Source organism: Aquarana catesbeiana, linkage group LG03 (assembly GCF_042186555.1).
Source record: "Aquarana catesbeiana isolate 2022-GZ linkage group LG03, ASM4218655v1, whole genome shotgun sequence".
Classification (NCBI taxonomy): domain Eukaryota; kingdom Metazoa; phylum Chordata; class Amphibia; order Anura; family Ranidae; genus Aquarana; species Aquarana catesbeiana.
In genome coordinates, this window is record NC_133326.1 from 515,233,272 (window position 1) to 515,247,253 (window position 13,982).

General features: G+C 42.5%; 1 protein-coding gene across 2 annotated transcripts in view; it reads left to right on the forward strand.

The window, feature by feature from the left end:
* Positions 1 to 13,982, forward strand: part of SGCD (sarcoglycan delta) — a 628,273-nt gene that overhangs the window by 453,206 nt on the left and 161,085 nt on the right. For both annotated transcript variants that reach the window (XM_073621164.1, XM_073621163.1), the window contains one exon: positions 7,232 to 7,333. In XM_073621164.1, the coding sequence (XP_073477265.1) occupies positions 7,232 to 7,333 (102 nt within the window). The remainder of the gene's footprint in view (positions 1 to 7,231; positions 7,334 to 13,982) is intronic.

Genomic DNA, 13,982 nt, shown 5'->3' on the forward strand with positions numbered 1-13,982 from the left:
TGGCGGGGGGTTTTGTTTTTTTGGGATAACAAACGCTTTAATACCACTTATGGAAAACAAAAGGCAGAGAACATGCACCATATATAGCCAAGCACTTTCGCCTAGCAACAAAAGGGTCGCTGATTTAAATCTATCTGCCTGGAGTTTGCATGTTCTCCCTGTGCCTGCATGGGTTTTTCCGGGTACTCGGGTTTCCTCCCACACTCCAAAAGACATGCTGGTAGGTTAATTGGATCCTGTCTAAATTGGTAAACAAGTATGTGTATGTATGAATGTGAGTTCAGGACCTTAGATTGTAGCTACCTGAGGGCAGGGACTGATGTGAATGTATAATGTAAAGCGCTGCGTAAATTGATGGCGCTATATACAGGCATACCCCACTTTTAAGTACACAATGGGGTTTATTTACTAAAACTGGAAAGTGCAAAATCAGGCTCACTTCTGCATAGAAACCAATGAGCTTCTAGCATAGGCTTGTTCAATTAAGCTTTTTTAATAAAACCTGGAAGCTCATTGGTTTCTATGCAGAAGTGAGCCTGATTTTGCACTTTCCAACTTTAGTAAATAAACCCCATTGTGTACTTAAAAGTGGGGTATGCCTGTACTGTAAGTACCTAAAATAAATAAATAGTGGAACATAGTGACTTCGCGGACTAGTACCCTTACTTGTACATGGATAAGGAAACACATAGGATACATGAACAACTGGTCCAGAGTAATGTTTACACATGACACAGAGTATTGCCACCTCTTGTCTTGTGAAAGCTAATTCGAAGGGACAAGTTTGGCAAGGCACTATTATAGCTGAATGAGCTCTATCGAAACAGGAGTAGGCTGCATGTCTCTTGCTGAACGCATGATGTAATATTTTGGATCTGTAAAGCAATCTGCAAAACAAATTACTGCCGAAGAGACATATTTGATATAGTTTTATTGTTTCCTGTGGAAACAAAAAAGCAAAACAATGTGTGTCAATCTTCCAGGTAAACATTAGGAACCAATTCAGCATTACAGATTGGTGGTTCCCGCTTATTGAAGAGACAAATAAAGCTTTTTTTACAAAGCTAAAATAAATGTCTACAAAAACTTTTTTTTTTTCAAAGAACCCTTATAGTCAAGACATCACCAGCGAGTCTATAATCAACTAACCTTGCTTTGCTCTCTTCAGTACACTTAATGCACTTAGAAAAAAATTGGTCCAAGGCAATACATACTGTATAATATTTTACGAGTCTATAGGAAAAAAGTGCAAGCTCACTTATTGTTACTGCCCCACAGGTATTATTGGAATGAGGGAAAGGATGTTATATCCAATTGTGATGGGAATTCATTTGCAGGGATTTCATGAAAGCTTGCACACCTGAGACAAAGAACTTGTATCTGCGAGGATGAGTGTTCAATACCAACTCTGGGAGTAGTTATTGATTACCAAAGTTACTTATCATATACTGCTTGCAGATTAGTCTTTCATTAGCCATGGCGGTAAGGTTAAAGAGTCTCACTAACTGCAACTTGTTCAAACAGTGGGAAACCAGATAAAGAACTAGCACTCTCCAAAAATATGCTGTGCATTAAAGAGAACTACTCAATGACCAGCCATTATCTATATTTCCCCCAAACCAACATCTACTCTACGCTACGACTTTACGTCTCAGCATTTTTAATTTTTTTTTACCTTGTTCCTGTAATTACAAATGTCTTTATTGTTCCATGTGACATCATCATCAGACTTTGTGCAGAGGTAGCTTCCTGGGAGCTCAGATCTACATCTCCCAAGTGTGTGAAGTGGCACAGATATAGGAAGGAATTGGAGAGTTCTGTAGTCCAGCAGGCAGGGCAGACACATTGATTGGGATTTCAGTTCAACAAAAGCCCTTAGTTGTCAGCCCAAACAGGAAAATAAAAGCTTGCTGGATTTCTGGCAGATCACTAGGCATTTTTCTTCTCTTGCAGCATTTTCAAAAGCATTAAACATAAGGAAATATGCACATATTAGGAGGTGTACTAAATTTGTGCCCTTCCTCTTTAAATCAATAATTGAAGATTTCTAAATGCTACCTGATATGCTACCTTATAAAGCTTTACTTATTAGGTCTAAGGATGATTTTCTACTTGCTGTGGACTGTTCAGTGGCATGCTGATAATCCATGCTGTTTCTCAACTTCCCAAGCTCTGTTGGGCCCTTTTTGATGTTTATGTCCCCGTTTATGTCCCCCATTGGGAATTATTTCCTCACTTTGCCTGGCACCAGAACAGGAATTGAATGAAAATCTCACTGACTATATAATAGGAGGAGATAGAAATGCAGACTGACAGACCTTAGACCAAGATATACAGACGTTAGCCATATCGCTAAATTGTAGTTGAGTGCCTTAACACAATCAGTCTGATAAAGGATCTTAAGGTATACTAAAAATTGGCTGTAAGGCTAAATGGTAGTTGAGTACGAAGTCATTATTGGACTGCTGAAGAGTGGGTTTTTTTTACCTGCTAAGAATACACGACCTGTGGTGTGTTACCTTTATTCTGTGGGTACCTTAACAATAAATGCGTTTTGTTTTTACAATGCACTTTCCTCTCTGTCAACCATGGCTTTCTAGGGTGACCCTTTCATTTAAAAGCATGAAAACCACGTCCAGCCACCCACTTTAAAAGGTATCCAGCTGAGGAGCATTTTCTACAGTAAATTTAGATTTGTTAATGTACGTAGAAATATGCTGCCTCAACCAGCTTCATAAATACTCCATAAATACCATGACCATCAATGTCATGTTCATCTAGCAATTAGTAGGCTACGCATGCTCTGTGATTGGGGCACTGCTGTCCTCTGAGGCAGCCTAGGAACAAAGAAATGCGGTTATGTGCAGTAAAGCTGATTACTCAGTATCATTAATGCTGATAAATGACAGCACTCTACCAAGACATATTAAGATTCAGGCTCATAAATTGGTAATGACAATTTTCCCAGCTGTGGCAGGCAGGTCAATGGAGGATGGGCAGAAGTGCTGGGAAAAAATCAGTACAGTGGGAATTGTATGATGTATTAGTACTAGGCACTCACCAAATGTCACTCATAAAATGACAGAAAGATGGCCACACTGATCGATTAGGAAAAGACAAAGCCTGCCACGAGACTAAGCGAGAAGTAACTATCAGTCGGCATCCACTAGGAGCATCATGAGGCAAGGGCCTCACCTTACTTTGCAGTTCCCATGTGTCTTCTGCTACCCAGAGCTATCAAATGATAGCACAAGAACACAGGACCTGGACTGCTCATTTGTTCTAGACTTTGTCATAAGAACAAATAAATAGCAAGAATTACTAAAGTAAAGCTATGACTTGCGTGTTGTTTATTTAACCACTTGCTGACCAGCTGCCGTCATTATACTGCGGCAGGTCAGCTCGTTCCCGCAAATTTTTGAGAGCTATAGCAGCCATGCGCCTGCTGCACGGCAGGGGAGGCGTTGCTCGTGGCCAGCGGCCTCGATGTCCGCCAGCCACCCGTGATCGGTCCACAGAGAGCCAGAACAGGGATCTGTCAGTGTAAACGAACAGATCCCCGTTCTGATAGGGGAGTAGAGAGTGATCGTCTGTTCCTAGTGATCAGGAACAGTGATCTCTCTCCTCATTCAGTCAGTACATTCCCCCCCCCCCAGTTAGAAACACCTCCCAGGGAACACATTTAACCCCTTAATCACCATTAGTGTTAAGTACCCCTTCCCTGCCAGTGTCATTTATACAGTAATCAGTGCATTTTTATAGCACTGATCGCTGTAGAAATGTCACTGGTCCCAAAAAAGTGTCAAAAGTGTCCGATCTGTCCACCGCAATGTCGCAGGCCTGCTAAAAATCGCTGATCGCCACCATTACTAGTAACAAAAAAAAAATAATAAAAATGCCATAAATCGATCCCCCATTTTGTAGACGCCATAACTTTTGCACAAACCAATCAATATACGCTTATTGTGTTTTTTTTTTTTTTTTACCAAAAATATGTAGAAGAAAACATATTGGCTTAAACTGATGAAGAAATTTGTTTTTGTTTTTTAATTTTGGGATATTTATTATAGCAAAAGGTAAAAAATATTGGGTTTTTTTTTCAAAATTGTCAGCCTTTTTTTGTTTGTAACGCAAAAAATAAAAACCACAGAGGTGATCAAACAACATCAAAAGAAAGCTTTATTTGTGGGAAAAAAGGACATCAATTTTGTTTGGGTACAGCTTTAAAGAAAGCCATTGTTGAAAGAAAGCCATAAGAAGTCCTGTTTGCAGTTTGCAAGAAGCCATGTGGGGGACAAAGCAAATATGTGGAAAAAGGTGCTCTGGTCAGATAAGACTAAAGTTAAATTTTTTGGCCTAAAAGCAAAACGCTATGTGTGGCGGAAAACTAATGCCGCAAACACACAATCGGACTTTCTGGCATACTTGGTCCGGCACACTTTCTGACGGACTTTGTCCGCCAGGTGCGCCGGACTTTAAAACGGACGGACTTGCCCACACACGACCGGACTTTCCAACAGGCTAAGTCCGCCCGTCTTTCCGACGGACTTTCGCCGCAGTTGGACACACATGGACAAGTCCGTTCATTTTGAACGTGACTCAGGTGCGAGGGGACTAGAAAAGGAAGTCAATCTTGCCGCTTTTATCGGCGAGATTGACACCTTGCAAGCCCCGCCGCGGGTCATACCAGGCCCTTAGGTCTAGTATGGATTTTAAAGGGAAGCCCCCCTATGCCGAAAAAACGGCGTGGGGTCCCCCCTAAAATCCATACCAGACCCCGATCCGAGCACGTAGCCCGGCCGGTCAGGAAAGGGGGTGGGGACGAGCGAGCGCCCCCCCTCCTGAACCGTACCAGGCCGCATGCCCTCAACATTGGGGGGGTGGGTGCTTTGGAGGAGGGAGCGCCCTGCGGGCCCCCCCACCCCAAAGCACCTTGTCCCCATGTTGATGAGGACAAGGGCCTCTTCCCGACAACCCTGGCCATTGGTTGTCGGGGTCTGCGGGCGGGGGGCTTATCGGAATCCGGGAGCCCCCTATAATAAGAGGGCCCCCAGATCCCGGCCCCCCACCCTATGTGAATGAGTATGGGGTACATGGTACCCCTACCCATTCACCTAGGGAAAAAGTGTCAATAATAAAACACACTACACAGGACGGACCGGGTGATGTTGACCACGCCCCCTAAAACGTCACAGTTCCAGCATGCCCAGGGACTGTGACATCATAAGGGGGCGGGATCTCCGCCTATATAAGTCACAACGGAGCCCTCAGAGAGCAGTCCAGCCGGAGAGAGCGTCGTGTCAACATCTGGAGAAGAGGGTAGAAGACAAGAAGCCAAGAAGCCCAGAAGTCCGGACCTCCGCTGGCAAGAGAGCGGCCTGAAGACAGCGGAGGAGACGGCCGAAGAACTGGAACACCGGGAGAAGAGGAACCGGAGGGACCCCCGAAGCCGGAAGAAGACTCCCGAAGCCGGAGGAAGACCCCCCCCGGAGCTGTTTAATAAATTATTTTAAAAACCTGTGTAGTGTGTTTTATTATTGACACTTTTTCCCTAGGTGAATGGGTTGGGGGGCCGGGATCTGGGGGCCCTCTTATTATAGCAGACCCCGACAACCAACGGCCAGGGTTGTCGGGAAGAGGCCCTTGTCCTCATCAACATGGGGACAAGGTGCTTTGGGGTGGGGGGGCCCGCAGGGCGCCCCCTCCCCCAAAGCACCCACCCCCCCATGTTGAGGGCATGCGGCCTGGTACGGTTCAGGAGGGGGGGGGCGCTCGCTTGTTCCCACCCCCTTTCCTGACCGGCCGGGCTGCGTGCTCGGATCGGGGTCTGGTATGGATTTTAGGGGGGACCCCACGCCGTTTTTTCGGCGTAGGGGCTTTCCTTTATAATTCATACCAGACCTAAAAGCCTGGTATGCCCCGCGCTCGCCGCAATAGGAAAATTTGTTTTTCCTATTGCAGCAAGCGCGAAATGCAATACCCTGCCCTCGCGTCGTATCTGGTCCGTTGGACCAGCATACACACGAGCGGGCCTTCCGTCGGACCAGCACACAGACGAGCGGACTTTCTGCCAGAAACTGAGTCCGACGGAAAGATTTAAGCCTACACACGGTCGGATTGTCCGGCGGACTCTGGTCCTGCCGGACCAAGGATGCCGGAAAGTCCGCTCGTGCGTACGCGGCATAACACTGCACATCATCCTGAACACACCATCAGCATCATGTTGTGGGGATGCTTTTCTTCAGCAGGGACAGGGAAGCTGGTCAGAGTTGATGGGAAGATGGATGGAGCCAAAAACAGGGCAATATTAGAAGAAAACTAGAGTCTGCAAAAGACTTGAGACTGGGGCAGAATTTCTGACAGAATCATCAGATATTTAATTGCATTTGGAGAAAATGTATTTTGCCTGCAAAAATAAAACTGATGTAGCCACCACATCTAATAACTGGCATGCTGCAATATAATACATGCTTGTTTATGGGTTTACATATACTGTAGGATAATATGATTGTACTTTGCAGGATGCTTTATGTCCAGCCTTAAAGGATCTGTCTACCCAAAACTAAAATTCAGCTTTTGGCAGATGCTTGATAATTAAACCACCTGCCATTTTCTTGTATCTTTTGTGAACTCTATTGGTGAGACAGAGGGGTTGGTTAACTAAAGTCAAATAGACTGTGCACGTTGCAAAGTGCAGTAGCACACTGCAAGAGCAGTTGCTCCGGATCTTAGTAAATGCGCAGAAGCTTTGCTGACTTCCGTCATCCAATCAGGCGCAAGCAAAAATGCATTTTTTTTATTATTATTTTCCTTGCACGTGTTTGGGTGTTCTTTGCAAATGGAAGATTTACTAAGCTCTGGAGCAACTGCACTTGCAGAGTGCAACTGCGCTTTGCAAAGTGCACAGTCTTTTTGTCTTTAGTAAATCAACCCAGGGTATTCACAACTGCTGTAGCCATCTTTGAGGGGCTCAAACTCTGCCTGTTGGATTTGTTATTTATTTATAAGACCGAGACTACAACAGGAGGCTCTGGAGCAATGAAAAGTGGGCAGAAACAGCCAAACCTCCAGGTGAAAAGTTTATTAAAGCTACCTGAAAATATGTACTAAACATTGTGACACAGTGTTATAACCAACTCCACATTTCAGGCTTATAAATTAGTGATGTACAAAGTCTTTTACTCCTAAGAATTCCAGATTTACAATTTAAAGATGGTGTTTCATGTTTTAGGATGGAATGGGGAATCTCAGAATCACAGAGAAGGGTTTACGACTAGAAGGAGATTCGGAATTCTTAAAACCTCTGTATGCCAAAGAAATCCGCTCCAGGCCGGTAAGTGTTCTTCATGGGTGAAAATCTAATTTCGTTTTTTTACAATTAAAAAAAAGCAAAAGTAACAACAAAAAATATTTTTTTTTCATATGAACCGCTAAAAGTCAAAATGATATTTTTATATTTATATACCCTATATTATTATGTCATTCATAAAGCCTATTTATTGCTACATAAATCATGCTTTCAATTTTTTTTATAATGTCTAGCATATCTAGCATGAGGTATACTTTTTCATGTATACTAAGTAATATAAATATGTAGATGTGTTTATTACCTCTCACAGAGACCAGAGTACTCCCTGACATTGCTTTTCTCTTTAGAAGGGTGGAGCCATCTTTGTTTAGATATCATTCAGGGTCAGCATCTACTTCCTGGACTGGGATGCTGGGACACAGATGTCACAATCATGTAAATCTGGGTGCCCATGAAGTTGTCTAACATACAAATGTCCAATACAGATCAGCCCATGTTGCAGCCTCACGCATTATAATTTACTGCAAAGTTACAGTGTTTCAGTCTGAATACTGAGGGGAAGGGGACTGAGGAAATGCTTCCTTCTGCCTGCAGCAGATTGTTGGCTTCATCCCACCCTAGGCATAGTCCCTGGACTGGAGTTCAAGGAATACTATTTTAAAATAAATGATATGGAGGTTGCTTTACTAAAAATGGAGAGTGCAAAAGCATGGTAACCAATTAGCTTCTAACTTCAGCTTGTTTAATTAAGCTTTGATGAAAGTTGATTGGATTCTGTACAGAGCTGCACCAGTTCTTGCACTCTCTGTTTATTAAGGCCCCTTTCACACTGGGGCGCTTTGCAGGCGCTACAGCGCTAAAAATAGCACCTGCAAAGTGCCCTGAAATAGCCGCTGCTGTGTCTCCAATGTGAAAGGCCAAGGGCTTTCACACTGGAGTGGTGCGCTTGCAGGATGAAAAAAAACTCCTGCAAGCAGCATCTTTGGAGCGGTGAGCGGTTGAAATCAATGGGGCAGCGTGGCTATACTGCCGGCAAAGCGCTGCTGCAGCGGCGCTTTGCGGGCGGTTTTAACCCTTTTTTGTCCACTAGCGGGGGTTAAAACCGATGATAAAGCGCCACTAAAAATAGCCCCACCCCAGTGTGAAACCGGCCTAAATCAACCTCACTGTTTCTATATATTCTCAGGAATGTATTAATGGAGACTTGTGAAGCTACTCAGAGATCTGCTTTAAATACATTGTTTCAAAATATTCATAGGTAAATGAGTCAGTAAAGAGCATAGCTCCCAATTTTGGGTCGGATCCCCCTTCCTCTAGTATTTACACAGCTCTCTTGGTCTAATGTACAACTCCAATTCCCAAAAAAAAGTGACGCTTTGTAAAATCTACATAAAAACAGAATGTAATGATTTTCAAATCTCATAAACCCATATTTTTTTTTAACAATAGAAAACATATAACATTTTTAAATTGAGAAAATGTACCATTTTAAGAAAAATATACAGTAATTTTGAAATTGATCGATTTATGAGATTTACAAGTCATTGCATTCTGTTTTTATAAGACGGAACTTAACAGGAAACTCCACTTAAAAAGTAACATAATATAGGTTGATTCTACCTAAGGTGTTAAACGGGTCTCTTCTCAGCAACAGGTTTGTGAGATGTTATTCACTTGTATTCTCTCCCTGTCTGGACAGAAATATAAGTTAAGTCTACCCAAGGTGTGAATAGGCCCCCCCCCCCCCCCCCCAGCAACAGGTTTGTGAGATGTTATTTACTTGTATTCTCTCCCTGTGTGGGCAGAAATATTAGCTAAGTACCTCAGTGTCAGTCTGTAGGCCCCTTTGGAAACTGAACTGTGTTCTGCTGGAGGTCAGGGGTTATATCTGGCATTTTCTCAGGGCTGCTGCAGTAGGGTAAGACCAGCAGCAAAGCATTTCTTTTTTTTTTCTGAAATTCTGACATTACCTTTATACCTTAGTTGACTGAGTGCCTGTCAACGTTACCAAGCTCAAGCACAAGATATGCATAGAATGGTCTTACAACCTTATACTTAGCCTGATATTTCTGTTCTGAAAGACAGAGAATACAAGTAAATAATATTAAAAAAATAAACTTAGATAGGTAATTTTGTGTCTATTTATCAATGTATGACTAAAGATTATGATTATTACATATGCCAATTGTTCCCCATAAAGGAGTCTTGAAAAAATGAAAGCTACTTCATTCCCCTTTGTGTGGACATGGAGTAGGTAAGTTATTGTAACCAACCAGCATAAAAGTTTAGAGCAGGGGTCTCCAAACTTTCTAAAGAAATGGCCAGTTTACTGTATTTTAGACATTAGGGGGGGACTGTGCTCAGTGGGAGTAAACAATGCCAATCTTTGGTATTAAGGGGGAGATAGTTGCTGTCAGTGGGAGGAATAGTCCCCCTTTTTGTTGTTGATGGAAAGAATTATGCTTCATCATTGGTGTCATTGGAAAGAATAGTGACCCATTGTTGGTGCCAGTGGCACAAAAAACCCCTTAAGGGGCAGATAAAGACAAGCAAAGAGCCGCACCTGGCCCCAGGGCCGTAGTTTGGAGACCACTGGTTTAGAGTATCTCAATATTTAGTAGCCCTGCAGACATGTTAATTCCCACATACCCCGTGTATTGAAGTGCCAAATATATACATTTGAAAAAATAAGCACAAGAAGTGTTTTGTTAGATGTCTATGACTGAAGAAGCATACTTTTCTCAGATTTTCTCTTTTTTTTGTCTTCAGCATCAAAACTTTTGTTTTTACAGATGACAGCCAGAACTAGGAGGGTGCAAGGAAACACTTAAAAATGCTCCACAGGAGCATTGAGGAGCCAAGCTATAATGGCTATCTTTATATTCTTTCCTACAGTCCTCTGTTATTGTGAAAATGGAACGTATGTTCTTATGATAAAATGTGCCGCATTTTAATTGCCTCCTGCGCCACAAGCTTTCTTTTTCTTTCTTAAAAATAGGCAAGGTAAAGGGCTTGTTACATTAAAGGCCAGTAAACTGAATTGTGTTCTCGCTTGTAATTATCACACAACTCTGCGTGCTGATGCACACCTGATTCATTAGAGAAAATCAAATATGAAGCTGAGCAGCAGTTACGGGTAGTACCTAAATTTTATCCAAGTGGAAATGTTAATTTTAAAAGATAACTGTACTTTTTACAACACATTAACTATTTTAATACAACCAGGGGCAGGCAAGTTTGTTTGTGTAACCCCTTACCGCTGTCCTTTCTTTCTCTGCTTTCAGTAGGGTTATCACAGGCCACAGTCATTGTAAACATTTGTTTGTTTACATTCAGCCTATCTGGAGTCTATACTAGTGTAAAGAGCAACATATCTGAAGACCAGGACAGAGAAAAATAAAGGTCACGGGTGTTCATTTTATTATCCTCTATAAGGCCTCATGCACGCTGGACGTTTTTACAGCTGCTGCTTTTGGATTTAGACGATTTTTTCTACAGCCAGTAAACTCTCCAGCATGTTATCCTATGTGTCCATGCACGCGTAGGCTGTTATCAGCGTTTTTTGGCAGGGGAGTTTTCTGGCTGGAAAAAAACCCCAGAACTAGTGGTTTTGAGAAGAGTTTTTCAGCTGTAAAAATGCTCTAAGACCCCTTTCACACTGAGGCAGTTTTCATGTGTTTTAGCGCTAAAAATAGTGCCTGTAAAGAGCCTGAAAAGTGGCTCTCATGCCTCCCCAGTGTGAAAACCTTGAGTGCTTTCACACTGGGGTGGTGCGCTTGAGGGATGGGAAAAAAAGTCCTGCAAGCAGCATCTTTGAGGTGCTGTAGCTACAATGTCCCATTGGAATGAATTAAGAGCACCCTGCTAGCGGCCAAAAAGCACCGCTAATACGATGGTAAAGCGCCACTAAAACTAGCAGCGCTTTACTGCTAACGGACCCGCCGCCCCAGTGTGAAAGTGGTCTAACTCTGAAAAAAGCTCAAAAACGCACATATTTGCCGTTTATGAGCGTTTTTGAGCCATAAGCTTTAGTGGGAGTATAGTTTTGCTAAAAAAAAGCTTAAAAACGCTACTGCAAAAATGCTGCAAAACTCATTCTACAGCTACAACTTTCTACAGCTAACGCTATTGGTGTTTTATTATAATATCCAGTGTGCATGAGGCCTTAGCTGTGAGGAGCTTCATGGGATAAGAGTATAGGCAGGACATAGGTAATCTTATGTGCGGATGCTCTTTTGCAGCACTTTGTCATCCATTCCTCTAGTAACTTTAAGTTCTTGGTTTTAAGATATTGAATTAAATAGATATGAGGAGCATATACCGTATATGCCTTGTTGTTTTTGGGCCGTTTTAAACAAGGGCCATGTTTACTGGCCTGGGCCTCTGACAACAGCTGAAAATCTAAGGGAAAGGCAGAGCTGAGATTTTATACTATACTATAGTTGCTTGCAGTCCTTGAATATTTTGAAAGAGATACTTATTTTTTTAATACAAATGTATGCTTTAAACGAGTATCTGGCTAAAAATAAATGATATGCATTGGTATTTGCTAAGCTGTCCAATGTTGATCCTGTTTTTTTTTTTTTTTGACTCCTCTTGAAACTTCACCCATTGTTAAAGGGAAGCCTGATTGGTAAAGGCATGGTAGGTAAATGTAAGCTTTTTGCTGCCCATAAGGGTGGTACCAGGAGAAGGTTATTTTTTCTTTAAAAAAAAAAAAAAAAAAGGACCTTTATTACTCCATGCAACATCTTCATTAGACTTTTGAAATTCCTGTCAGATTTTGCCAAAGTGTTTGCTAAAAGTGGCAAAGCGTGCGCTAAATTCATGTACATGTCTAGAACTTGTACTTGAATTTGTCGCATGCTGTGCCACTTTTAGAATGCACGCAAGACAAAACATTTCACAAAATCTGTCTCTGTATGCCAAAAGAAAGTTGTTCTTCAGTAGCTCCACTTTCAAGAGATACGAGCTGTCTGTATTTTATTTTGAATTTGGTAGAGGTATTGTGCCAAAATCCAATATATAAATGGAGCAAATTGGAACTACCTGAATTTGGAGCCCAAGTCGCTGTCATAACCAAAACTGTCGCAGATGTTTTTGAGTTGGGCACAACACATTAAAAAAGCAATTAATGCCAGAAAAGTGGAGCTGCAGCTTTATTGAATTCCTCCCATTGTCTGTGCAGGCTCTTGGGAGAGAGGGGGCAGCATTATTGTGCTGGCGAAAAAAATCAATGTACAGTGCATCCGGAAAGTATTCACAGCACTTTTTCCGCATTTTATTATGTTACAGCCTTTTTCCAAAATAAATTCAATGCATTATTTTTCTCAAAATTCTACAAACAATACCCCATAATGACAACGTGAAAGGAGTTTGTTTGAAAACTTTGCAAATTTATTACAAATAAGAAACAAAAAAAATCACACGTACATAAGTATTCACCAAACTCAAAATTGAGCTCAGGTGCATCCTGTTTCCTCTGGTCATCCTGGAGATGTTTCTACAACTTGTTTGGAGTCAATCTGTGGTAAATTCAGTTGATTGGACATGATTTGGAAAGACACACACCTGTCTATATAAGGTCCCACAGTTAACAGTACATGTCAGAGCACAAACCAAGCCACGAAGTCCAAGGAATTGTCTGTAGACCTCCGAGACAGGATTGTATCAAGGTACAGATCTGGGTAAGGGTACAGAAAAATTTCTGCAGCACTGAAGGTCCCAATGAGCACAGTGGCCTCTATCATTCGTAAATAGAAGAAGTTTGTAACCACCAGAACTCTTCCTAGAGTGGGTCGCCCGGCCAAACTGAGCGATCAAGGGAGAAGGGTCTTAGCCAACCCAATGGTCACTCTGACAGAGCTCCAGCGTTTCTCTGTAAAGAGAAGATAACCTTCCAGAAGAAGAACCATCTCTGCAGCACTCCACCTATCAGGCCTGTATGGTAGAGTGGCCAGACAGAAGCCACTCCTCAGTAAAAGGCAAATGACAGCCTGCCTGGAGTTTGCCAAAAGGCACCTAAAGGACTCTCAGACCACGAGAAACACAATTCTCTGGTCTGATGAAATAAAGATTGTTATTACTATTACTATTTGGCCTGAATGGCAAGCGTCATGTCTGGAGGAAACCAGGCACTGCTCATCACGTGACCAATACCATCCCTACAGTAAAGCATGGTGGTGGCAGCATCATGCTGTGAGGATGTTTTTTAGCAGCAGGACTGGGTGACTTGTCAAGATTGAGGGAAAGATGAATGCAGCAATGTACAGAGACCTCCTTGATGAAAACCTGCTCCAGAGAACTCTGGACCTCAGACTGGCGGCGAAGCTTCATCTTCCGACAGGACAACGACCCTAAGCACACAGCCAAAATAACAAAGGAGTGGCTACAAAACAACTCTGTATGTCCTTTGCGTGGCCCAGCCAGAGCCCAAACTTGAACCTGATTGAACATCTCTGGAGAGATCTGAAAATGGCTGTGCCCCAACGCTCCCCATCCAATCTGATGGAGTTTGAGAGGTCCTGCAAAGAAGAATGGGAGAAACTGCCCAAAATTAGGTGTGCCAAGCTTGTAGCATCATACTCAAAATGACTTGAGGTTGTAATTGGTGCCAAAGGTGCTTTAAAAAAGTATTGAGCAAAGGCTGGGAATACTTAGGTATGTATGATTT